This window comes from Saccostrea echinata, unplaced genomic scaffold (assembly GCF_033153115.1).
Source record: "Saccostrea echinata isolate AGI-Se365-2 ecotype Australia unplaced genomic scaffold, CSIRO_AGI_Sech_v1 ptg000022l, whole genome shotgun sequence".
Taxonomy (NCBI): Eukaryota; Metazoa; Mollusca; class Bivalvia; order Ostreida; family Ostreidae; genus Saccostrea; species Saccostrea echinata.
The window spans coordinates 16774641-16800769 of record NW_026889771.1 but is presented as its reverse complement, the minus strand read 5'-3'; the positions used below and the strand labels follow the sequence as shown (position 1 = coordinate 16800769).

Below are 26129 nucleotides of genomic sequence, written 5' to 3'. Positions count from 1 at the left end.
ATAACCCGAATATCACACTCTTCATACATATGTGTGACTATGGCGTGTAAAACGTTGCTTTATTCGATAATCTTGTGATGTATATTCAAAATCTTTTGATGTATGTTCAAAATCTTGTGATGTATATTCAAAATCTTGTGATGTATATTCAAAATCTTGTGATGTGTATTCAATATCTTGTGATGTATATTCAAAATCTTGTGATGTATGTGCAAAATCTTGTTATGTATATTCAGAATCTTGTGATGTATGTTCTATAATCTTGTGATGTATGTGCAAAATCTTTTTATGTATATTCAAAATCTCGTGATGTATGTTCTATAATCTTGTGATGTATGTGCAATATCTTGTGATGTATATTCAAAATCTTGTGATGTATGTTTATAATCTTGTGATGTATGTGCAAAATCTTGTTATGTATATTCAAAATCTTGTGATGTATGTTCTATAATCTTGTGATGTATGTGCAAAATCTTGTGATGTATATTCAAAAACTTGTGATGTATATTCAAAATCTTGTAATGTATGTTCAATATCTTGTGATGTATATGCAAAATCTTGTGATGTATGTTCTATAATCTTGTGATGTATATTCGATAATCTTGTGATGTATATGCAATAATCTTGTGATGTATGTGCAATAATTGCATTTTGGGTAATATGACGCAATAATGTTCTAGTTAAGTAAGGACAATTTTCATTGGTTGGAAATAACGAAAGTAGCGGGGTGATGCATACGTAGATCAATTGGACTTTCATTTCTTTCGTTTTGATCGCCGAAATATTGCCGACTCGGCGTTAAGAAATAATTATCAATCAGTCTCTCGTTTTGATACAAAGAACAGAGACATAAGATATGGATTATATATGCAGGTATATCAGTGAGGAAGATATAAATGTAATTAACGTGATAAAGAGAGTGAAGTCCTCAAATCATCGAAAATCTTAATATTTCTAAATTAAGAAAAACAATAGCTGTTCATCAAGTTTTTTCTTCTCCTGTAAAAGAGCTGATCGGTAGTCTAGTAATACTGAAAACACAAAAAGATTATCTTCTTGTCATATTAATTAGGGTGATTACTTCCAGCATAATTCTATATTTGGAATACTCATGATAAATTTGAAGAGTATATAGAAGTTTAAGGCTTATCTAATTACAGTGTCAACTACACTCTATCTTTTGTATGTTTTTTTCTTCAGTTCGCAACTACTGTATACATCGATCACTTTCATATGATTTTCTCAGTGTATTACACATGCAGTGGGACAGCTGATTAGGTTTGACATGAGATATGGTGATTGGTCACCTGCAATCATGATTGCTAAAACTGATGACCAACTTGATGCAACCCAATGTTTAAACCCATGTGACCTAAACTTATCTCAAAGATTTTTTGTAAGCCTTCCAGTCATTTTTAAATATACAATGTACATGCATGCTTCACATGGAGAGTTGTAACTTGTTAGAGGAAGTCAGATAAAACCCCTGTTTTTCCCTGTCAATTGAAAAGCAAATTATCACTGTCTAAATCTTCTGCAGAGTTGTATCAGCTACAGCCTTGATAGATGCTACTAAAATGACACATTGAGACATTCCATCACATATAGATATGCTTGCAATGGCTTACTTATCTCTTACATAAATCATCATACTTCATAACATTTTGCTCAAAGCTAATATGTCCTGGCTCAACATCAGATGTTTGTCATAGTCCTACATAGTGAGGTTCAAATTCTAAAATCAGTGCAGGAGTCCTTAATTATCTTACATGTATCTGATGAAAGATTCATCATTCACTGAATCAGGACTGTGTCTAAATATACCTGCTTTTCTTTTATTCAGAGGTCAGTTCACTTAACTAGAGGCTGCATTGAGCTTTAAAATTGCCAGTGCACAACATCACTGTCAAGTGCCAATAAAACTATCAAATACTGAAATACTTCATTTTTGGTTTACTTTCACAGATATTTCAACTATGTTCATCTTGTTAACTTGCAAGTCCCTCTTTTGAAAGAAGTTGCATAATTTAACTTCAATATTATCCTTTTGTCACCTGTTCAACTATTATATACATGTACTAAGTCTATGTTCTCCCAATGTTCCTGATGGAAGTTTTGTATTTCGTAGATTCGTTATTGGTTAAGAGTGAAATTGACCCTTTTATGTGTTTTAAAAAATTCTTACACTCATCAGGTTGCCCACGTGGCGCAGTGCTTAGAGCATCTGCTCTAGATTTGCGTGGCGCAGTGGTTAGAGCATCTGCTCTAGAGTCCCGAAGTAAGGAGTTGATCCTTATGTCGTGGGTTCGAATCCCACTGTGGGACGTGGAGGCGGGTCCTTCAGATGAGACCGTACAAACCGAGGTCCCATGTCACAGTAGGTGCTGGTATGAAAAAGATCCCTCCCTGCTCAATGGCCCTAAGTGCCGAGCATAGGACAAAATTTGCAGCTCTCCATTGGCAAGTGGTGGCACCTCCATATGAGTAAAAAACACTCGAGAGGGACATTAAACAACATACAAACACACTTATCAGTTGGAGAGCAATCAATGGCAATGAGTACTTCACTTATTCCTTTGACAATATAAGTGTTTTAAATACACAGGTTACTTGTTGCAATATTTAAATGATCATGTTTTACAAATGAATGATTAAAAATTAGACATTATGCAGAAAGTGTATTTTTATATGTCACTGAACTACACATGTATGGAATTTACTACCAAATTTTGTATGTCCATGCACTAAAAAGGTACTGAATTGAAATTTTATTATTTTTTTTACAAAATCTCATTCACTTTATTTACATGTATCTCATATTTACATTGTCATATCAATTACTGAACAGAACAGAGACCAACATAGTTTGTCAAAGTTTCTAGTTTTCTCTTGGTTCTGGAATAAAGGTACTGTAGTAAAAATTTATAGCAGTGCAATATTTTTAGTACATTCCTTATCCTACACAATTCTTATGATAATGACACTGTTGACCAGGGTCCCAACCAAGAAGATGCAACATGTCTTGTTACACATGTGTTGACCTTGAATCTGGTGGTAGTGGGCAAAGTCAGTTTTCAGATGTAAAGAATCTTCCCCGTATTCTGAAATATGAAAATATAATTAGAATTTATGCAAACTAAGGTAAATTTTTTACAGATAAATTTCGCCAAGTAGTCGGTGATAGCCCAAAGGAGCACTGGAGTAATAAACCTTTTTATAATATTATAAACAATAACATGTACCTAAGTATAAGTCTTTCAGATAATGGACTGCATCTTCAGCTCTTAATAATGCAGCAGAGTAGGTACCCTTGACTTTCACAAACTTGGAAATTGCTGTCCTAGCATAGAGTCTGGTAAGATACTTCACAGAGAGGAGGATGCAGAACTAAATTAAGTGAAACACCTTAAGCACCCAATCAATTCATTGAGCCAAATTCCTGAAAAATAAACCAAAATATTTCAATCATTGAAAACTAAAACCATGTCCATAGTACGTGAATGCCCTGCCCAGTGTTCATTGTAATGCAACATGAAAAGAAATGTGCTTTGCTTCTTTGTTAAAGATGAGGTAAATGAGAGATATTGAGGTCAAGGTCACAGTGAAAGTTAAGTCAGAAAGATGTGACACAGTTGAATAGCTGTGACCAATTTGTGTTAGTGAATGAGGTTTAAAGAAAATCTTGAGAATAGTTTCTTTCAAACTAATATTAAAACAAGACTATTAGTAAAGTCAAAATGTCATGGGGAACGACAAGGTAAAAAATAATGGACAGAGTTGATAATTTTTTAACCAATAAGTTTTATTATATGTGATAAAGATAAAAATATCTTTAATGGTTTCTTTTAAATTGAGTTTAAAATAGTAAGGTCAAAAAGAAGGTAAAAAACAGCTAGTCTGCAGTTAATTAGTTTTTGCATAAAACAAAACAGTTTTATCTGATTTAACTCATTGATTTTTTTCATAGACATTTAAATATATAACATTACACTAAAATTTAAATTTCTTTGCATTAAGGACCCTCCATACACTGAAGGAAAAGATTTTTTGGACATCGAGAAAATTATATTGTGTAAAGGTGTAAATGTTGAGCTTATCCATTACATATTCAACATAGTGTACCTTGCATTTACCCCCAGGAAAAATGTTCAAAGACAATGAAGTACTGATGAACAAAAATCATTGTTGTTTACTTCAATGGGCAAAATACCAGCAAATTAAAGTGTTCAATCTATTCATCTTAGCCTATTAAAATGTTGTAAATGCTTTATTTGACCACAAATTAAGAAATAAACTGTACACATCAATTTATCTTATTCTAGATCAAAGGGCAGATTACTCTATCTGCATAAAAATACCACAAATCAGAACTCTTTAGTGTGCAGTGTATAGAGGGCTCTTAAAATGTTTGTACATGGCTACACATACTTTTTCTATATAAGTTCAGACACCCACTTGCAGATGTGCAAATGCATTACTTTTTTCAATTAAAATTAAGCACAGCTTCAAAGTTGGAGACAGTTATTCTTTGTGTCCTCATGACTTCCCCCATAAAATTTGTTCAATACCCCTTTGGTACCTTTGTAGTATTTAGACAAAATCATTGCATAGCATAACCAGACAAATGGAGCATCTGCTTCAGTAAATTTCAGACAAGTCAAGGATCCTCTGTCATAGGAGCAAGAAGGATCTGGTGCTCATGTGACTCTGGCAGCTGAATCCAATCCATAGCTGAAAATATTAAAAACATTTAGTTGATGATGCCAATTAATATTTTAACTCTATAACCTGTGGTTCATAATTTAAAAAAAGTATAAAAATTGGGAATGTTTGCAATCTACACTACCTCAGGAAGCTTTCTATAAAGTTTCATTTTTTTCCTAGTAAGTTGTTCAGTAAAAGCAGATTTTTAAAGACTTTTATCACCAATTGAAAGGCCCCATCTTACCATCCAGGGGTCATGATTTGTACAGTTTAGAAATTTCAAAACCTCATCACAAAACATGAGAAGCTTAGTTAAGCTTTCAGGTCAGGTGAGCTAAAAAAAAATAAATCATTCATACAATGTTCCAAATTTTAACAATAAACCTGACAAGCCTTGCCAATATCTTTCTAAGGAAAATCCTGTACTTATTATCAAATGACATATCTAATGCTCTTTTATTTTAAAATATACAGAATAATATAATTAGAGTGTTTCAAAGAAGTGTAACCTTCCCTATATTGCATCATTAAAAGTGTAAATAATCTTAAGAGTGGTCAGCTATTTATTTCCTACTAGCATTATAGTTCTTATTGCCTGCTAAGAAAAAAAAATCCATGAATAGTAAAGTGTGTAAGACTTTGATAGAAATACATGAGTATTTAAATTTCAATGTGTATGGTAACTATACATAATCCAGCAAGTACAGTGTCATGAGCTCATAAACATGTATAAATGCTAATTAATTATCGATACCCTACCTCTCAAAACTTAAAAGGCATACACATATGTTAAATTAAATGTCTGGAGTATTTTTTGTGAAGTACAGGTCAAAGATCAAGGACATGTAGAGTTGTAGACTGTTCACATAATGTTGGTATTGACAACAATCAGTGCACATACTAAATAGCATATACTTACCTCTTAAATATCAAAAGCCTAACCGGATACATTCATTATGAACTATTTAAAAAAAGTATAGTCAAAGGTCACATTCAATGGTCTCAAAGTTTGTAACTATGGTATTTTACAAAAGTCATTGTGCGATGCAAATAATTTGTGCAAAATATCAAATCCAATGTGTGACAGACGGACAGCGGGTAAAGTGATCCCTAAGTGTCACTCTGCTTTGCAAGTGAGACAAAAATAGCAAGGATAATTTGTTTGTTTGTTGAAAAGTGATTGAAGGATCCTTAAAAGTAGAAATTTTTGTTCATTAATGTACTGTAATTTTTACCTGTATTTTAAAGGATTTATTGGACATATCTTATGCACCATGGTTTTTGTGTTCCATTGATGTCTTCAGATTTTTAAGCCACCAACACTTTACATATGTTTTACATACACAGCATACATTTATATCTGAAAAAGAAAATAAAAATAAACTAGAGGCACTGTGAGCACTGAGCTCACAAAATGATACCCCCTGCCTCCCATGTTATTATAATGGCAGTCCATATTTTGCTATGGGAAACCTGAAATATGTGTCCGATTAAAAGCAAAATAGGGGTTGAAAATGACACTATGTAACAAAGATTTTGTAAAAGTCTCATCAAATTTCATTCAGTGGTATAAGAGGAGATGCTGATAAGAAATGGTACCCCAAAGTATATATTAATGGATGGTTGTACAGAAAGATGGAGGGCTAGACGGACGGACACCCCCATCATTAACCCCCCCCCCCCCCCCCCCCACTTTTCAACTGGGGAGTATAATAATTATAATTAATTTCATTAAAACAAATTAGTACAGAATACACAAGAATAATTAACTGATTCCGTTAATTTATACAGTTTCCATTTTAACCTCTTAACTGATTGAGGAAAAAAAAATCAAATTAATTTCACTTTACAACAGAAACTTGTAGATGTTCATTTAAATTATAAGTACTGTACATGTAAATCTTAATGCATATTTCATAATTACCCACACAACAGAGGTGCAGAGGTTGTTTCAAAATGATGTCATATGAAGTTATCCAATGGGCATTCACAGTACAAGCAGATACTGCGTAACTAGAGTTGACTGGAATAAAAAAAATATAAAAATCATAGTGAAAATTTGGAAGTAAAGACCTGCCTTGATCCACCCACCTCCGGGGGCAGGGGGGGGGGTTAAAATAAATTAAGAAATGAATGTAATATTTTTTTTTTTACCAAAGTATCAAACAAAAATTTGGACAGAAAACGTCATCAATGCGCGTAAGATGAAAAAGTTTTCCATCCAAATTTTTGTTTGATACTTCGGTCAAAGAAAAAATATTAGGCCACATTCATTTCTTCGATGGAAAAGTCATGGAAAAGTAAATTTACAATTTAAAAGGCTTAATCTAAAATGCGAAATCATGTATGCGTACAATCACTTTCTCATAAAAAAAATGTTTATGATCATGATGATTCCTTTTTTATCAAAAGTGCACTCCTATACGTACCTACATGTACCTACAGTGACTTTGTACAACTTTCTTTTCATCTACGCCTGGATGGACATGCAGAATTTCCTCGTTGTACAAAAACTTTAGGACATGTTCACTGGTAACAGGATTCAAGAATTGCGCAAAAGTTATCGACTTTATCAGTGTAAAATAAAGTTACAGACCCCAAGCCCGGACTGAGGACTCTCCTTTTCACAGCGTTTCTACTTTCACTTTGGAGACCAATGAAAAAAAAGTCCTTACAAAGGTTATCGAAATTAAGTCGAATATTACCCACAATGCAATTATTACATATACATCACAAGATTATAGAACATACATCACAAGATTTTGCATATACATCACAAGATTATTGAACATACATCACAAGATTATCGAATATACATCACAAGATTTTGAATATACATCACAAGATTTTGCACATACATCACAAGATTATAGAACATACATCACAAGATTTTGAATATACATAACAAGATTTTGCACATACATCACAAGATTATAGAACATACATCACAAGATTTTGAATATACATAACAAGATTTTGCACATACATCACAAGATTATAAAACATCCATCACAAGATTTTGAATATACATCACAAGATATTGCACATACCACAAGATTTTGAATATACATCACAAGATATTGAATAAACATCACAAGATTTTGAACATGTGACATCACAAGATTTTGAATATACATCACAAGATTATCGAATAAAGCAACGTTTTACACGCCATATGTGACACAATTAAAAAAATCATTTAATAAATTTTGATGCCGCCGCAAAACAAATACTTTCCTATCTGTGTAGTTAAATGGACTTACAGTTTTGCTTAAATGACACGATACCCTTACCAAATCTCCTCATCAGCAGTACAGATTCCTGTGTATCAATATTTTAAGCTTACATGAGTCAAAGGCTCAAGTGACCTTTTTATGATCAAAATAAGTTCTTTTTTCTCCTGTGTTGTCTTTGGAATCCTTGTAAATCACTTTCTTCTCCAGAACCACTTGCATGGCCACAGTTGAGATACATATTAAGAAAATGACTGAGGATCTTAAAAGTCAAATCACAGCCTTTGTGAAATCAACAAAGCAATACAGAGTAATGATGGGTATATACATATAATAAACTGAAGTATCACATGGCTTACATGTGATGACAGACTGTTACAGTGAAACACACTTATAATGTAGTGCCGGGGATGGACAGTTTTGATTTGTTATTATTTAATTCATTATATCCATTAAGTTCACAATCACAATATATTTTAAAGCCACTAGGAATGAAAATCACATCTCTGTAGGCATCAATTCATTATAAACATGTTCAATGTAAGGGTGTTGTAATATATTTAGAAATATAAAGGTATATCCATTTGTCCTCTGGTACCTTTATTACATAATTTATTCATCTCATTACACTATTTTAAGAAATTAGTTACCTAAGAAATAAATTAGTAAACAATAACCAAGGCACTAATCTGTTACCTTCACCAGCTGATTGAAAAATTTAATGTCTCTCTGTATACAACTATATGTATATATACTGGCAACTTTATTTAATAAATACAATTTAACAGAAGTCCATAGATTCTAGTCTTTCAGACATCACTGTCCTTTGCATCAGAGCGTAGGTTTGGCTTTTGATATTGAGCTGAAGTGAAGTGTTCCGTTGTCCCGTAGATTGGCTGCCTGTCTCCAATTTCTGTAGCCAATATACCCTCTGTCTTGTACTTCTTTTCTGCCTTGGTTTGTTATTATCTCCCCTGTATCTTTGACGATCACTAACTTCGGAAGGGAATTAACATCATATCTGGTGCGGAATGCTCTATACATGATTAGAAAAATGCATCTATTATCATCAGCAGATTTTTATAAACAAGAGGATGGGCCACATCGCTCACCTGAGCACATTGACTAGGAAAAAGCACAAATCAGTTCAATATTGAAAAGTTTACATGGGGGGGGGGGGTGACTTGAATTTTAAACTACCTTAGGATGCTTCCATATCAGTATAACAAATTACTTTGCTCTTCTTGAGCAGAAGATTTTTTCCTTTGTAAAAAATTTGATCCACCAATGTGGCCCCTCCCTATCCCCAGGGGTTCATAATTTATACAAACTTGAATCTACACTACCTGGGGATGCTTCCATATCAATTAGACTAAACATGGCTTTTTCGTTCTTGAGAAGAATTTTTTTTCCTATATATTCCAATATAAAACTTTGATCCCCCATTGTGGCCCCACCCTATCCCCAAAGGTCATCATTTGAACAAACTTGAATCTACATTACCTGAGGATGCTTCAATATCAATTAGACTAAACATGGCTTGTCTGTTCTTGAGAAGAAGATTTTTTCCTATATATTCCTATGTAAAAACTTGATCACCCATTGTGGTCCCACCCAACCCCCGGGGGTCATCATTTGAACAAAATTGAATATACACTACCTGAGTATGCTTCCATATCAAAATGACTAAATATGGCTTTTCTGTTCTTGAGATGAAGATTTTTAAAGTCTTTTCCTATATATTCCTAATTTGTTTCTGTCAATCACCACAGCATTTGAAATTTAACTTGTTATGTTTTCGTTTTGCATAAGAAATTTTTGGGCTAGTTAGTTTGAGGTTTGGGCTAGTAATTTTTCTACTGATCAGTAGCCCCTGGGTTAGTTGGTTTTCCAAGAAAATTACAACCCCTGAGTTATGGCCAAGGTTAAAGTTTTTCAATATTTTGACCTTAACCTTGAAGTTTGACTTACTCAAACTCCAAGGTCAAGGACAAAAGGTCAAATTGTTTGTACCCAAGGGAAGGTCTTGTCACAAGAAATACACATGTGAAACATGAAAGCCATAGCACCAACCAGTGTTCGAAATTCAGAATTATATTCTATGGATCCAAAGGACCCACAGATAAAGGGGCTACACGAGTCTTTCTAGGGCAGCGTAAGCCCAAAAATAATACCATCAAATATTTTGAAAAAATAATATTTCATTGATGTTCTCCGTAAGTTTATCATTTTGTATGAAATATGTCAATTTAACAAAGGGTACCTAAAACTCGCAAGCACTGACAGTAAAACATTAAAAGTCACACAGTCTTACTTGATCATATATAACGGGTTTAAAATGTGTTTATATTACTGTAAACGTACTTTTTTCCATGGGCTCAAATTCCGCGGAATTACAATTTCTGTTCTTAAAATCCGCGGGTAGAAAATTACACAAGTTTTTTTTAGATTGCCACGATATGTTAATAAAATGTGCTTTAAGTACACTGGGACAATTTTCCGCGGTAAGTTTGTAACGGCGTACATATATAGCATGAATTTATACCACGCGAAAAAAATCAAATCTTCAGTATTTACTGAAAAAGCACATGAAAAGAAGAATTGATACAATCTTGATACAAATATCTATTTTGCCCATCTCAAATATTATTTCTTTTAAAAATGCTCATTGATCAGTTTGTTTAATATATTCAATCAAAATGCAGGAAAGATAAACAAGTTTATGCATAAACCAACATACGTTAAATTCAACTACAACTTCTTGGGCTTTTCCGTTCCGACAAGCGGTAAAAAAAAAAACAATTGTGTGTTTATTTCAAGGACCCATGTACTCATACTATTCGTGGATCCTTCCGTTTGTACGTCGGCGCAGGACCGAACTTGTTTCGAACACTGGCATCATCCATTCAAAGGTTATGGATAAGGTTAATTTTTTTCAAAAAAAGGTCAAACTCAAAGGTCAAGGTCAAGAGATCAAAATGTTTGTACTCAGGGAAAGGTCTTGTCACAAGGAATACATGTGTGAAATATGAAAGCCCTAGTACCACACGTTCAAAAGTTATGGATAAGGTTAAAGTTTTTCAAAAGTAAGTAAAACTCAAAGGTCAAGGTCAAAGTGTCAAAATTGTTGGTACCCAAGCAGGGCTAGAAATAATTATTTTTGTTTACTGGTCACTCGGGCTATCACCTTAAATTTTTACTGGTCAGCTTACTACTTTCACTATCCCACTGGACCAGTAGATTTTAAAAAGACTGGCCCAAAACCATAATAATAATAGTAATATTTTTTTTTATATTGTGATACTTAGAAGTACAACTTATCAAAACAAGAAACAGCAGAAGTTGGGACACACAAACCTGTCAAGTTAACTAGCCCGACTGTGAATGAATTTTATTATGCATAAAAAAATGCTGACCAAAAGGGCACATGCCGTCTGCAATGTACTAGCCCAGATTGAAAATTCACTGGCCCCAGACCAGTGGGCCATCAATTATTTTGAGCCCTGCCCAAGGGAAGGTCTTGTCACAAGGAATTCAACTGTGAAATATGAAAGCCAAAGGTCCAACCAATCAAAAGTTACAGCCAAGGTTAATTTTTTTTTGGACAAACAGACAGACAGGGCTAAAACTATATGCCCCTGAATCTTCAATTATGGGGGCATAATTATTGGTGCCCAAGGAAAGACCTCACATGAAATACACATGTGAAATATGAAAGCTCTATTAATACCAACCATTCAAAAGTTATAGCCAAGGTAAAAATTTTTTAAAAGTAGCACTCTCTACCATCGGCTCATACATTCACCTCTGTCATTGGTTCACGTATATCACAGTGATAAGCACGAGAAATAGTGCGTTTGTTTTAATTCATTATAATTAAATTCCTGTATTAATGTTTGTCTTCTAAGGTAGATATATACTAAGTAGATCTAGAAATATTAGTTTAATTTGAAATGATCCTAGGAATATAATGTTTTTAATCTTATGTCTAAAATCTTGATGCGAACCCATTGCAGAGGTGTCTGAGAGAGATGAACGAATGACAACTCTGCATAGGAGATTGCAAAAGTAGGTCAAACTCCAAGGTCAAAGGGTCAACATTGTTGGTATCCAAACTTGTCACAAGGGTAACATATGTGAAGTATGAAAGCCCTAGCACCAACTGTTCAAAAGTAATGGCCAAGGTTAAAGTTTACCAAAAGTAGGTCAAACTCCAAGGTCAAGGTTGATGGGCCAAAGTTGTTGGTATCCAAAGGAAGGTCTTGTCACAAGGATTACCGTTCAAAAGTTTTGGCCAAGGTTAAAGTTTTTCAAAAATAGGTCAAACTTCTAAGTCAAGGTCAAAAGGGTCAAAGTTATTGGTATCCAAAGAAAGGTCTTATCGGAAGGATTGCACAAATAAAGTATGAAAGCCCTTGCACCAATTGCTCAAAGTTATGGCCAAGGTTAAAGTTGGGTAAAATTTTGCAAAATGGTGCTCAAAGAAAGGTCTTATCACAAGAAATACACATGTGAAATATAAAAGCCATAGCTCCAACCAATCAAAAATTATGGGCAATGTTAAAGTTTTTGTGGACAAACAGACAGAGGGATGGACATGGCAAAAACTATATACTCCTACTATATTCTTCGATTATGGGGGCATAAAAATATCAAGAGAGAGAGATTCAGGATTTGTTATGTAGCATATACTCAGCAGAATTAATACTCTTCATTGCAACCCATCATATATATATATATATATATATATATATATATATATATATATATATATATATATATATATATATATATATATATATATAAAGATGTGATGAATAAAAGCAAACCTTCGATATATTAAATGAATGCAAAATAAAAAAGCAAAACTTTGATAGATATACAAGAGGCCCTAGGGCCATTTTCAATTTTTTCACTTCTTCTCAAGAACCACTTGGCTAATTTCAACCAAACTTGCCAATAAGTATTCTTGGTGAAGGGGATTAATTAAAGTTTGTTCCAATGAAGAGCCATAATCTCCAATGGGAGATAATTAAGATTTAGAGAAAATTAATGGCATCATTTGAAAATCTTTTTCTCAAGAACGACTGGGCCAGAAAAGATGTAACTTGTATAGAAGCATCCTCAGGTAGTGTAGATTCAAGTTTGTTTAAATCGTGAGCCCCTGAAGTCCTGGACTAGCGTTGGGCCAATTTAGCTGATCAAAGTTTCATAGGAGAAAAGAGGAAAAATGAGAGAAATGCAATGAACCAGACCAGGATTCGAACCCAGTCTGGTCCGCTGCATTTTTCTCCTTTCATGTTACATTTGTAACCATGGCTGTGCCATGCCCTGGAAGTGACAGGTTCAAGACCTGTCAGGGATTAATTACGTAACAGGAAAGGAGAATATGTATGGCTGGACTCACTAATTAGGTGCTCTATCGACTGAGCTTTCCAGGCGGATATCCCGATCCAAACCATTACATTCCTCCCTCCTTCAATTGTCTTCAGCCTCAAAGACTCAACCCAAGTTCTTTTTGCCCCTGGCAGGACTTTCACCTATAATTCCAGGGGTGGTCAATGGCACCAAATTACATGTATGTAACAGGAAAGGAGAAATAGTATGGCTGGACCAGGAATCAAATCTGAGACCCTTGCATCACTAGTCAGATGCTCTACCGACTGAGCTATAATCCTGGCCAAAATCCATGGCCCAACCATTACACAAGAAATTGAAGGTTCATAGTTGACACCAACAAAGCTATATACTTACTCTCGAAGTGTTTTGTCATTAAAAGGAATGGCCAACCATTCTCCATGATGGTCCATAAAATACTCCTTCATCTTTTCTTCTGTCTTGTCAAAACTGATGAACACAATTTGAAATGGACAGCGTTTCATTTGTAGTTCTTCATATAGGTCCTTCAGTAAAGGAACAAATTCCTGACAAGGGGCACACCATCCAGCAGAGAAAAAAAGCCCCACCACTGTGTTTTCTATTGATGACAGTGCCTCCTTAAGTCCTTGGACGGGCTTCACCTCTTCCACTTTGTTTGCTCGTTCCTTCTCTGGGACATACTTAAAATCTTCACACTTTTCCTCCTCTATTTCAGGCTCAATGTAAAATTCTTTAGTTATGAAGGACTTTCCCTTTAATAATTCATCAAATACATTTGTGATTTCCTTTTCCTCCATTTTTGTACATTACTGCATTCTAAGGTACTGTGTTTTATTCTAACTTGAGTTGTCCTTAGAGAGTAGGTTATAACCTGAGGTGAAAGAATTTGATTCATTGTCCTTTACTTATAATTGATACTGTACTGGCTTGATATGAATAGGTTCTTGATCACAGGCACTTGTTTCTAGATATATCAGCAAAATGCTTATGCTTTAGATTTATAAAGCAAATTATGAAATTTAAGATGTCAGAAACGTTTTCAATCGTGCAAAACAGAACTAAATGGTAAAGGTTTCTATTGTATGGTTGCATTTCGTTGCCAAATAGTGAAATCAACTAGAACTTTTTTTCCTACAACGTATTTACAGGTCTCTGGTATTTATAAAAGTTTTATACACTCTGCTTATAAATGGAGGTTAATAAAAATAAGAAAAGAGCATTTTAACTGTTATTAAAAATATTTCAATACATATCGCAATACAGTTCCAAATATCGCAATATATATATATATATATATCGTAATACGAAATTTCCAACCAATACCCACCCCTACTTGTTTCGTATACGGGGCACCCCGTACTTATTTTTTACGGTAAAAATAAGTAGGGGGTGCCCTGTATACATACGAAACAAGTGCCTGTGTTCTTGATGGCTTAATTGTCTGTTGTTGCTTTATCAATAACACAAATAATTCTGTATACAAACCATATATCGTCATACAATGAACACTGTAAAAATATTGCATGTCCATTTCTCATAATGTTTATTTAGGGCGACACTAGTTTTAAATAACTCGTTCAAAATAGTTTCGAATAGGAGATACATGTATATGTCTTCTTTTTTTCTTCTGGAAATCTACGAAAATTAAATAAATAATTTAAATAAGTAATAATATTTTATATATATATGTACTTTTTACACAGAAGAGATATGCATAAATAATAATAAATGAAAAGGGACTTATCTATTGGTTTCTCTTTGAATTTTTTTGTAGGACACTATGAAAAAAACATCTTTTAAACTGTCATTTTTAATGTAAGAGAGAGAGAGAGAGAGAGAGTCTTTTCATATTAGAAAATGTATCCACATACCAGATGGGATGAATATTCTTCACTCCTAAACAAGCGGGGGAAATACATGTAATTATGACGTCATAATGAATCTAGCACCAAAATGACTGAATTTCTTGCTACGTTAGTGACGTAACAACATCTTAACGTGGTAAACAAACATGTTTTGGAAACGGCAAAATGTAAAACATAATAATTAAAATGTCAAGAAGTTAGTATAGTCGAAGAGAATGCATGGTTTACCCGGGGCATGAAAAAGTAATTTACCTCCTGACTGATAAAACTTTGGTCACAGTCTTAGATTTTGGAGATTTTTGCAACGCTGGGAATTCCTGTCTACAATGTTTGAATCTGCAAATGAAAAGTAAGTGTGTATATATACTTATCTGTATGCATATATATAATATAAATAGTATGCAAAGTGAAAACTGTGTCAAAACGGGTCTTTATCTGAACAGGGACCTATATACTAACGTTAGTATATATAGGTCCCTGATTTGAAGTAGCACATAATTTTGTAGATTTTGATTAGAAGTATAAGCCATAGTAGCCTACACATTCTTATTTATAATTTGATATCACTTTACATACATGTAGAAATTAAGCAATGGGGGGGGGGGGTTAACGACAGCCCGCCCTTACACCAGAACACCTAACCCAGAAGCCATAAATTTAATAAATTTTAGAAGAGGTACCATTGCAACAGTCTGCACAAAAGTGATCCACACTATCTTTGAAGTCTTTATCAGTATACCCATATGTCCTTTACGGAACATAAATTCTCTGTGAAGGAAAAAAAATCTTCAGACATTAATATCGAAAGGGGGGGGGGGAGGGTTACCGTTAACTAGAATTTATTTTCTATCAAAAGAAATCTGATTAAAATCAGATCCTCGATGTTCGGACTTCCTTTTTTAACAATATGTCGCTTATGAGGTAAGCGATATATCGTTAAAAAGCTAGAAGCATGATTTTATTCAGATTGTACTATAAAGTGTATATACTGCCCCTTCCAAGCCCCCTTGCCTGTATCACGGTTTCTTATCTATATAGTTATACTCTTGTGTGTGTTAATTAACATGATCATAATGTCGTTCAACCAGACACTCGACTTTGACTCCGACTCTGCTGGTCGGACTTTACGGAGACAGCCGAGTGTCGAACGAGACTAACATGATTACGACTTCGCAATGTGTACACCAATGCCCGGGGCCATAAACTTAGACGAGCCCACTTTTGATCTGAGTCTCACTTTTAATTCCTTTGGTAAAAGTGAGACTTGGATCAAAAGTGAGCTCGACTAAGTTTTATGGCCCCGGATCCAGGTCACGTGATCCTCACATCATATTGGTGTTAGCCTGATGACGCGACCTCTAAATATAGAATGACGACTTCGCCTTTGTGTTTTAATAGCTGCAGAACTGTATCGTTATGGTTTTATATTTTACTTTTTGACCATAAGTCCAAGACTAAAATATAAAACAATAACGCTGCAGTTCTGCAGCTACTTTGAGTTATGATAAAACGTTTCATTTATTCCATGGAATATAGATTGCTTAGTGTTTAGGTATCTTACTTAATTTCAGATTTAAAATTGGACCCTTAAACAATTCACCATACCCCTTGCTTGGCGATGAACAAAACAAGGTACACCAAATAAACTGTTCGAATATTGCTGTAAATATTTTTTTAAAAGAATATTTTATTCACAAAATAATTGGGCAGCAAGTACAACCTATTTTAGTCCTCTCCGTCTCTCTCTCTTTCGTTTAAATAGAAGACTACATTCATAAACATTTTTTGCAGGTCACCAGTGCTTACATTGAGGATTTTAAAACAGTAGGTTTTGGCCGCAAGGATTCGCAAAAATATCCCTTGTATAACAACTCGTTTGACCCGAGAATGTAAGTTTTCACCCATTAATTCCTTTGCGCAGATGTTTCGAAAAAAAGTTACTGAACATTGGTTTTGGTTAACATTGTTATTACTCAATGGATTCTTAATAATTTGACAGGTCTTTCCAGGGATTTGAAAGTTGCATCTTCAAACAGCAAGATGAGAAAGACAATGAACAAACAAAAGCCAGATTAACAGAAAATGTTTTCTTAGCTCTTGACAACCCATCTGCTGTAATGAATGACTATTTATACGGATATAGAGAGTACCTCAAAAACCTATCGGGCCTGCCCACAATTCACATTGGGTCCGGAGATGACACAGGCGACATCGTACACGATGATGGATCTCAGGAATGCAAGCGTCTGTTTCAGCGTATCCAGTCACAGTCCGTAAGATCCGTGTTTCCAATGGAAAATGAAGCTCGGGAAAATCCTGCCCTCGAGAAGACTCTCACGGAGACTGACTGCCAATTAGCAGAAAATCATAGCCAACCTGACAGAATGGATCAGCTCTGTTTAAACCCATCTGCAGATATTTCAAAGTATCACACAGAAAACGCAGGTGTAAATTTATCGCAGAAATTACTTGAAAACATATGCGACGGCATTGCTAGAAAGGCTAAAGAGAATGGCCAGATATTGACCCCTACTACACGTAAATTCCAGTCTCCTCCGGGGTTCTCCTCTCAGAATTCAGCAAACGATGGTGGTTCTTTTGAGAACACACATGTAATCAACGAAACTGTCATGAAGGAGTCAACACTAGAAGAGAAAAAAAATTGTCACGATTTTTTGACGAAAGATAAACATATGACAGACGATAGATCCCATTTACTAAAGGAACAAAAAGCAGCAGAAAAAATCCACCACTCATCCTCGTCAGTGTCCAGAAATTTACAAGAGGCGGTAGCAAAACTCATCCCTGAAGAAACTCCTGACACAAAGTTACCGAGTGGAAAATCAGACAAAAAGTTACCGAGTGAACAACTAAACAAGAAGTTACCGAGTGAAGAACCAGACAAGAAGTTACCGAGTGAACAACTAGACAAGAAGTTACCGAGTGAAGAACCAGACAAGAAGTTACTGAGTGAACAACTAAACAAGAAGTTACCGAGTGCTCAACCACAAGTCCAGTTACCCACAGAAGAACAGCAAGTGAAAGACAAAAAAATGAAGCACTTATCAGACGTTGATGAAGGAACGGCTTCAGCATCCAAAGAATCCAACAATTCAAGGTACATCTTTTTGTTCCCTCTTTGCAAACTACTTTATTGATCGATCATTATTATAATTTTTTACTCAAAACATTACACATACCGGTATATGCATACCCAAAAATATATGTATTTCAGTTGGGCTGAGAAGCTGTTTTACAAAGATGTAAATGGAAAAGAAAAAAGTTCCAAAGAAGGGTAGGAATGTCACTTTAAATGAAAACAAAGACTGTTAGAAACAACACATGAATTACATTCAAATCCATATCAGGTTCACATCATTGTCGAAAACAAATACAAAAATCAATGTATTTCTATGTTGTAGGAAATCTGGCTTTGACAATAACAAGGTAAAAATGACAGAGAAAGCATCCAAGGCGATCAAGTCCAATTTAAGGCCAAATTCAGAACCTTTCATTCCACCATCGCTTGCCTCAAAGTCCAACAATGCGCTGCAAGTTCAAAACACAACTTTATTTTTACACGAGGTAGGGTAAGATTTTTTTTCAACTAACAGTTTCACTCTTTGTTAATAAGTCAAATATGAAAAACATAAATGTACGTTCAATCCTAATGATTTTTTTTTTTTTTTTGCTTTGCAGGATTTTCAGCCAAGACATTACACCCAAAACCTTGTACCGCATGCACAAAACAACTACCTCTCCAACATTCAGCCCGCTTCGTATCAACAACCGCCATCACAGAGTATGTATATTCCAACAAACATACCGCCCCCACCAATTCACAGTTTGGTCCCGTTCAGTGCCCAGCAGAATTATCACAGTCCACAAGAAGCATTCCAAAATGCGAACTGGTTTAACGACAGCAGTATCATGCATCCGCTGGATTACAAGGGTTATCAATTCCAGCCACCTCTTCAAAGCCCAGCGACATTGATTCCTTCTGTTGTGCCGAACAACCAATCATACAATCAGAATTATCCGTACAACCAAGGGGTTATAAATTACAACTCCCCAGAAAATATGTTGCCTCGTGATACGACAACAAACGTAGTACCGCAGTATACATTCGGTCCACAGCAACTATTGTCCTCCACCTACCAACAGAACAATCAGCCCCAGCATTTCTATGCCTTCAGAGAATCCCGTAACAGTTTCCCTTACAATTACAACAACAACTCGATTGATGACAACAACAATAACAATAATAACAAGAATTCATTGACAGACAAAGGTTCTAGTTGTCTTGAAGTGGATGAACGCGTTATTCCACGTATTGAGTTCCGTCGAAGTCGGAGCTGTGAGGATTTGGTATTAGACGGTTTCAAAGGAAGAACCCGGCCTAGGGCTATAAGATCCAACCTGATAAGGATTTATCCTACTCATAGTTGACTTTTTCATAAATAGTTTCTTGCGGTTTTTACGCAGATATTCCATGTTATTTGATTTTTAACTTCGTTTTTGAAATATAAAACTGTTTCTTGGGTTGCATTGTAAACTTCATTTGTTCGTTTTGGCTACATGTATTTTATCTGCCACTGTGCATAAAGCATCTACAACCTCCTGTGACGATGTCGTACAAAATCCATTAATAAATTTCCAATACTGGCCGATTCCGACTGTTCGTAAAAATGGTAGCACTCGGTAATATGCCGTGATTTTGACAATGGAATGTTTAGTAAAGAATTCTTTCTAAATAACAAGCTGTTTTGGTAAAACTAACGCGATAAATGAAATGTGCAAATCAAGAAGTAGGCAAATGTTTCCTTAAAAAGTTATAAGCAAGTATTAGGAGAGATTGATGTCTAGTCGGTTTTGTTACTACGACACAAATATGCGTTTTATGATATTTTACTGGACGTATATCATACATGTGAGCTCTTTTCTGTTTTAAATGGAAGATTTGTTACCGACAAAATCTTACTTTTGAAATGTGCAAATAATATATTATACAGTTATGGAATGGGTATGAGGGAAATAGCAAATTTATGGTTCCCCGAGGGAGGAAACTATTTCCCGAGGCGGCGAAGCTAGGATTAGTGATTTTTATTTCTGTAAAGTTTCATAAGATTTTGAAAGCCATGTACGAGACCGCTCGAGTACAAAACTAAGGTGAACCAAAATACAACTTCGTTCCAGTGGCTGAAGCGATAGACGTGCTCCAATTTTTTTGCGGAAAACAATTTGATCTAGTAGAAGGAATAAACCTTTTAAAGTTTCCAAAAGATTGCTTGCGTAGTTACTGAGGAAAATAGAAATTAAAGAATTTTCGTCCGTTTCCATGGCAACGGTATGCATTTAGAAAAATTTGATTGGTGACTGCACACCTAGAGTTTCTAATTATAATTTCTGTAAAGTTTCATCAAGATTGTCCAAGCCACCTCTGAGAACATATGTGAACATAATACCCTTTTTCTGTTTTGTTTCTATGGTAACTGTGTGCGGCCAATTCCAGTATTTTTTAAAAGTAGAAATCACTTTGACACAATGCAAGGAATCATCCATTAAAGTTTCAAAATGATTGCTTGATAATTTACTGAGAAAATCGAAGTTAAAGAATTTTCACTTTTTCTCTGTTTTCATGGCAACAATTGACAATTTGAAATTTTTAAATGCAAATCGCACAACTACAATTATTGATCATCAATTCTATAAAGTTTCATGATGAATGTTCAAGAGACCAGAGAGAACACTCCCGGATAAAATTCCTCACTTTTCGCACGTTTCCATGGCAATGGTAGACAAGTTGAAACTGAAATTTTTTCTCACATATATACAGCTGGTCATCATCCTTTATGGAGAGTTCCAGCAACAATGCCCCAGCCATCTGCGAGAAAGTCCCCGGACAACGTTTATAGGCGTACAATAGCAATATGTCGCCCGACTTCGTTCGGGGCGACATAATAAATAACAGAAAATATACAGAAAGCTTTGAATCGGGAACGATCGACAACTTAAAAACACTATTTAAAAATTTAAAACAGATATAACATGCCATGCTCAAAAATAAATCTGGTAAAGACTGAAATCCAAATGCAAAATTATTTTGTTAAAAAACATTCTGATTGTACACACAAGTACTCTGAAGTTGATATTAAAAAGATGCTTGAGTTTCTGATTGACAATATCTGTGTGGTTTTTGGAGACCAGGTCTTCCTACAATCTACTGGAATTCACATTGATACCAATCGGCCCCGTTATTAGCAGACCTAATTTTGTATGCATATGAATATTTGTTCAAAATCTTATACGTGAAAAGAAGAAAACACTTGCTGTGGCCTTCAACTCGACATTTAGATATATCGATGGCGTATTGTCAATTAACAATGGTTATTTCCTTTCTTATGTCGATACGATATATCCCGGTGAGCTTGAAATAAAAGATACCACAGAGACTGACACATTTGTTTTATATTTGGATATTTTACTAGAAAATGACGTTAATGGTATTCTAACAACCAAGCTTTGTGATAAACGTGATGACTTTAACTTTTCAATCGACAACTTCCCTTACTTATGCAGCAATATACCTTCATTACCTGTATACGGGGTTTATATCTCTCAGTTGATTCGATACGCAAGAGCATGCTCTACGTATGAACAATTTCTAAAACGAGATAAGTTATTGACAAACAAGTTGCTGAAACAAGAATATCAGCAGTCTCCTTTAAAGTCGTCATTTCGGATACAATGACCTTGTCAGCAAATACAATTTATCACTGAGTCAAATGCTGACTGACGTTTTTCACATTAATTGTTAGGCCATTATTTACACACTGAATTGTCGACGGATTTTTCCGTTATTTCCCGATCATGACAAGGAGCACACAGCGGGTGTGACCCGTCAGCAGGGGATGCTCACTCCTCCATGGCACCTGATCCCACCTCTGATGTTTTAGAGGTCCGTGTTTGCTCTGCTCCAAATCTTTTATTGTTTAATGGACTTTTGAGCTTGAATACTGTTCGCTATCTCCATACATTTCATCCGAAAGCTTTCGCGGAGCTTTTGCGTCCCTTCCTTCATCGGGTTTTTAATGATCAAATTTAAAACTCTATCACCAAAAGTTTGGGATATGCAACTCCCTGATTGATGTGATTTAGCTGCCGAAATGTAGCTCTCCGAAGAAAAATATTGACAGACCGGTCTGTCAATTTTTTTCTTTGGAGAGCTACAGTTCGGCAGCTAGATATGATTGTGAGAAGCAGTAGAAAGAGGATGGGAATTTTCATTTTCAAATAGATAAAAAAGTAGTATGTAAGAATTTGTCCCCCCCCCCCTCGAATGACTGTCCCCTCACAGGCAAACTATGATGGTTGTACATGTAACAACTAGGTGAAGAGTATATACATTTTCAATCTTATATGCTTGAAACAGTGGAAATGCATGCTAGCTTCTCACGCATTACCTTTCCTCTGTCAAGACGGGGATCCGTGCGTATCTTTAGCTCACTGAGCTGAAAGCTCAAATGATCTTTTGTGATGAAAAAGTGTCCGGCATCTGTCTGTTCTCTCGTCTATCTGTAAACTTCACATTTTCGATTTCTATTCCTAAGCTACTAGGATAATTTCAACCAAACTTGCCACTAAGCATCCTTGGGTGAAGGGGATTCAAGTTCAAATGAAGGGTCTTGCACTTTTTCAAGTGGAGATAATCAAAAATTTGTAAACAAATTGGTGGCATCTTTTGAAAATCTTTTTGAGAACTACTGGGCCAGAAAGGACGAAACTTATACGAAAGCTTCATAACATTGCAATGGAGAGCAAAAGCCATTACTAGTATTAGTTAAACCGATAGGCAAGCATCCTAGGGTAGTTTAGATTCAAGTTTGTTCAGATTAGGGCCGTGTCCTCGGGAAAAGGGTGAGGAGTGATACGCACCGTTGAAATTTAACTATGCATGTTTTATACGTAATTAAATCGCACCTCTACCGGATGGCAGAATTAAATGTTAGTTAGAAGTTTATTCATCAATTAAGCTTTAAAAACAACAACAGCTACGTGTCAATGATTGATCCGTACACATGCATAATTAGGAAGACAGTCTACATCTCATATATATTAATTATTGGTTTTATGTTTGCATTGAAACAGATAGAGTAAACAAATTTAATCATATATAACAGTAATATTTCAATTTATCCTTGGTATTTTAAATAAATTATTCACTGAATTTTGAATTCGAGGGATTTTTATTCCCGTGAATATAGCGAAAATTAACTCCGCGAGTTAATTTCCTGCTGTACAGTATTAGTTACAGCGATATGCAAGGATCCTTAGGTAGTTAGATTCGAGTTTGTTCAGATTAGGACCGGGTCCTCGGGAAAAGGTTAAGGTTCCAATGGGGTATCAGAATTTTTCAAAGGGTAGAAATCTTTTCAAGAGTGGCAAGACTACCCTAAATCATATTTAATAAGCAAAAAATAACTAAGTTTTGTGGAATAATTTTTTAATGAGCAATGAGCCCTGGAATTAGGGTAGGCCCAAATTTTACATAATTCATGTGTCTCCAGAGCAGTAGGGTCATGTTGTTCGTATTGATATTGAAGCATCCGAATGTCGCGTGGATTCAACTCTGATTTAATCATAGATCCCCTAGGGCTAGATTTTGATCCACAATAAGTAAAAAAAAAAATAAATAAATAAATAAAAAAAAGAAACTCAAGAGGGAAATTCAAAAATTCTGCTGATGAAAAACATCAGGGTCAAAAAGACTCAGGTGAGGTTTGGCCCAGTGAGCCTTTTTTAGTTTTGGATAGTGAAAGAGGAATAACAGATAAATGTACAGGTACTAGTTACACGGGTGCTTGAGGACAGGACCCCTCCCCCATTTAAAAAGTTTTCTAATGAGAACAAAAAGGAACGCAATTAAACAGTATATTATGATCAAAATATCCATACTTACAAATTAATAAAGGAGATGGGCGAACATAGCATGCAGAAAGCCTATAGCTTCAGAAATATAAAAATCATGTTCAGTTTGTGAATTTAATATTTAGAGTAAAGTTCTCATTATTGAATTTTATGAAATTGTGATAAACAAAACTTTTCTGAGGAAAATTTTCTCGGAAAAATTTATTCTTTTATTAAAAAAATTAATGTGGTATTCGTGGGGTTCGAACACTAGCAATAATTAAAAATCCTGAGTATCATTTTCTTTCGAGACTAGCACGCTAACCACTAGACTACCCAAGTCCTGACGAACAGTGGCATTTAAATCATGTTTGTGAGATGACCCTTGACTTAATGGACTTCAAGTATTTCTCGAAAAGATGCAAATGTTATGTCATAAAAGTTTATTTTTTAAGGTATAGTGGGTCATTGCTCCATATTTTTGGTAACCAAAAAATGTATATTTTTATGCAAACTTTGAGAATTAACTTTCAAAAAGGTGGAGCGAAGACCCACTCACATCGAAGAATAGTGTTATAGTATGCGAAAATGACTCTTTTTGCCCGCTTTAGTGTGTGTCTTATATTTCAATCTTTGAGGGATTTTTGCAAATTGTAGAGATTTTACATAAAGTATATTTTAATGTTAGACGAAATAAGGTCCCTGGAAATATCAAGGAAAATTTTGAAATAATTGAAATTTAATTTTTCATCTTCATGTTTGTCATACTATCTAGGCTTATCGCTCGTCATGTTCACTCATCTCCTTTGCAAATAAACTCCGAAACTATATTTAGATTTACTACATAGTAATTATCCTTTATCTAATTAAAAGTCAACTTTCGTTTTCGATAAACAGCCGTGATATAGCAAAAAAGAGAGTATCGTTGGTGGTTAGGGTTGGTGGATCAAGTTACTGGCAATTTTTAATGACACTGACAACAAACAACTCTGACAACAAGCAATCGTTTAATTATTTGATTAACAAATGTATTTAAGTGCATGGCCGTAGGACCCCCCCCCCCCCTCATAATTTTGCCGATATATAGTTTACTATAGTAAGCTTAGACACTATATGCTTGTGCACCCTCAATAAAAACGTCCGATAACCTTTTTTTTTTGCTTGTCATGGAATTTGTGGCAGTTGATGACCTTTTTTTTCTTTTTCTTTTTTTTTTTTTTTTTTTGCTTGTCGGAAAATTTTTGGTAGTGCCCCCTCAACTGAAAATGTATGGATGTGCCCCCCCCCCCCAACTGAAATTGCTTCCTACGGGCCTGAAGTGTCATAGAAGAAATAAGTTGTGCTAACTGATTTTTTTAAAAAATGTGCAAATCGTTTTCGTCAGTCCCCGATTTTAGTCTTGATGGAAATTTCTATTAAGTCATCATGGTCATATGGCGTTAAAAAGAAACACGAGGCGATTATCGCTACATGAATATAAAAAATGATACGAATAGGCATGGAAATAATGGTAAAGCAATTTATAAACACTTTAAGTTGTGAAAATATTTATAGGCGATTATCGCTACATGAATATAAAAAATGATACGAATAGGCATGGAAATAATGGTAAAGCAATTTACAAACACTTCAAGTTGTGAAAATATTTATATATGGAAAAGACTATGAATAAGTCATGCTAATAAATTTATCAGTAAAATGTGCGTATTCGCCACAGAGAGCATCATGGCAATGAGCCCGAGGTACATTCTATATATAATAACAGGGACCTATATATAGGTCCCTGATAATAATAAACTTGCATATATATTAAGAGAAAATATCAATTTTGAAATGTATATGGTATTGTTCAAATCAGGGACGTCCGTCACGGTAGCTCAGACGGTAAAGAAAAAGGAACCCTACCTCCTCCCTCCCCCTCCGCGTTACCGTACTACGGGCCTGTGATGGCGAGTTGTTCATCATCCCTATTTTTACCCCGACCCTGAAATCGATCTCTATGCAGAGTTGTCGTTCGTTCGTTTCTCCAGTTTGAGAGAGA

At 34.9% G+C, this 26129-nt stretch overlaps 2 protein-coding genes and 1 long non-coding RNA gene across 3 annotated transcripts; 1 reads left to right on the top strand and 2 right to left on the bottom strand.

Moving 5' to 3' along the window:
- Window positions 1–5946: 5946 nt before the first annotated feature.
- LOC133190977 (uncharacterized) lies at window positions 5947–7236 on the bottom strand. The gene is made up of 3 exons (XR_009721639.1): window positions 7134–7236; window positions 6633–6727; window positions 5947–6064 (listed from the first exon to the last, which is right to left on the bottom strand). It is a non-coding gene; the product is annotated as an uncharacterized LOC133190977 (long non-coding RNA).
- Window positions 7237–8547: 1311 nt separating this feature from the next.
- Window positions 8548–14825, bottom strand: LOC133190976 (nucleoredoxin-like protein 2). The gene is made up of 3 exons (XM_061326656.1): window positions 14802–14825; window positions 13692–14187; window positions 8548–8973 (listed from the first exon to the last, which is right to left on the bottom strand). The coding sequence occupies exons 2-3, from the start codon at window positions 14111–14113 to the stop codon at window positions 8769–8771; spliced, it is 627 nt and encodes a 208-aa protein (XP_061182640.1). The 5' UTR covers window positions 14114–14187; window positions 14802–14825; the 3' UTR covers window positions 8548–8768.
- Window positions 14826–15344: 519 nt separating this feature from the next.
- LOC133190975 (putative uncharacterized protein DDB_G0267840) lies at window positions 15345–19736 on the top strand. The gene is made up of 7 exons (XM_061326655.1): window positions 15345–15530; window positions 16753–16813; window positions 16973–17070; window positions 17181–18299; window positions 18417–18476; window positions 18604–18766; window positions 18881–19736. Exons 1-7 carry the CDS (start codon window positions 15508–15510, stop codon window positions 19628–19630), a joined length of 2274 nt encoding a protein of 757 aa, XP_061182639.1. The 5' UTR covers window positions 15345–15507; the 3' UTR covers window positions 19631–19736.
- Window positions 19737–26129: the final 6393 nt, after the last annotated feature.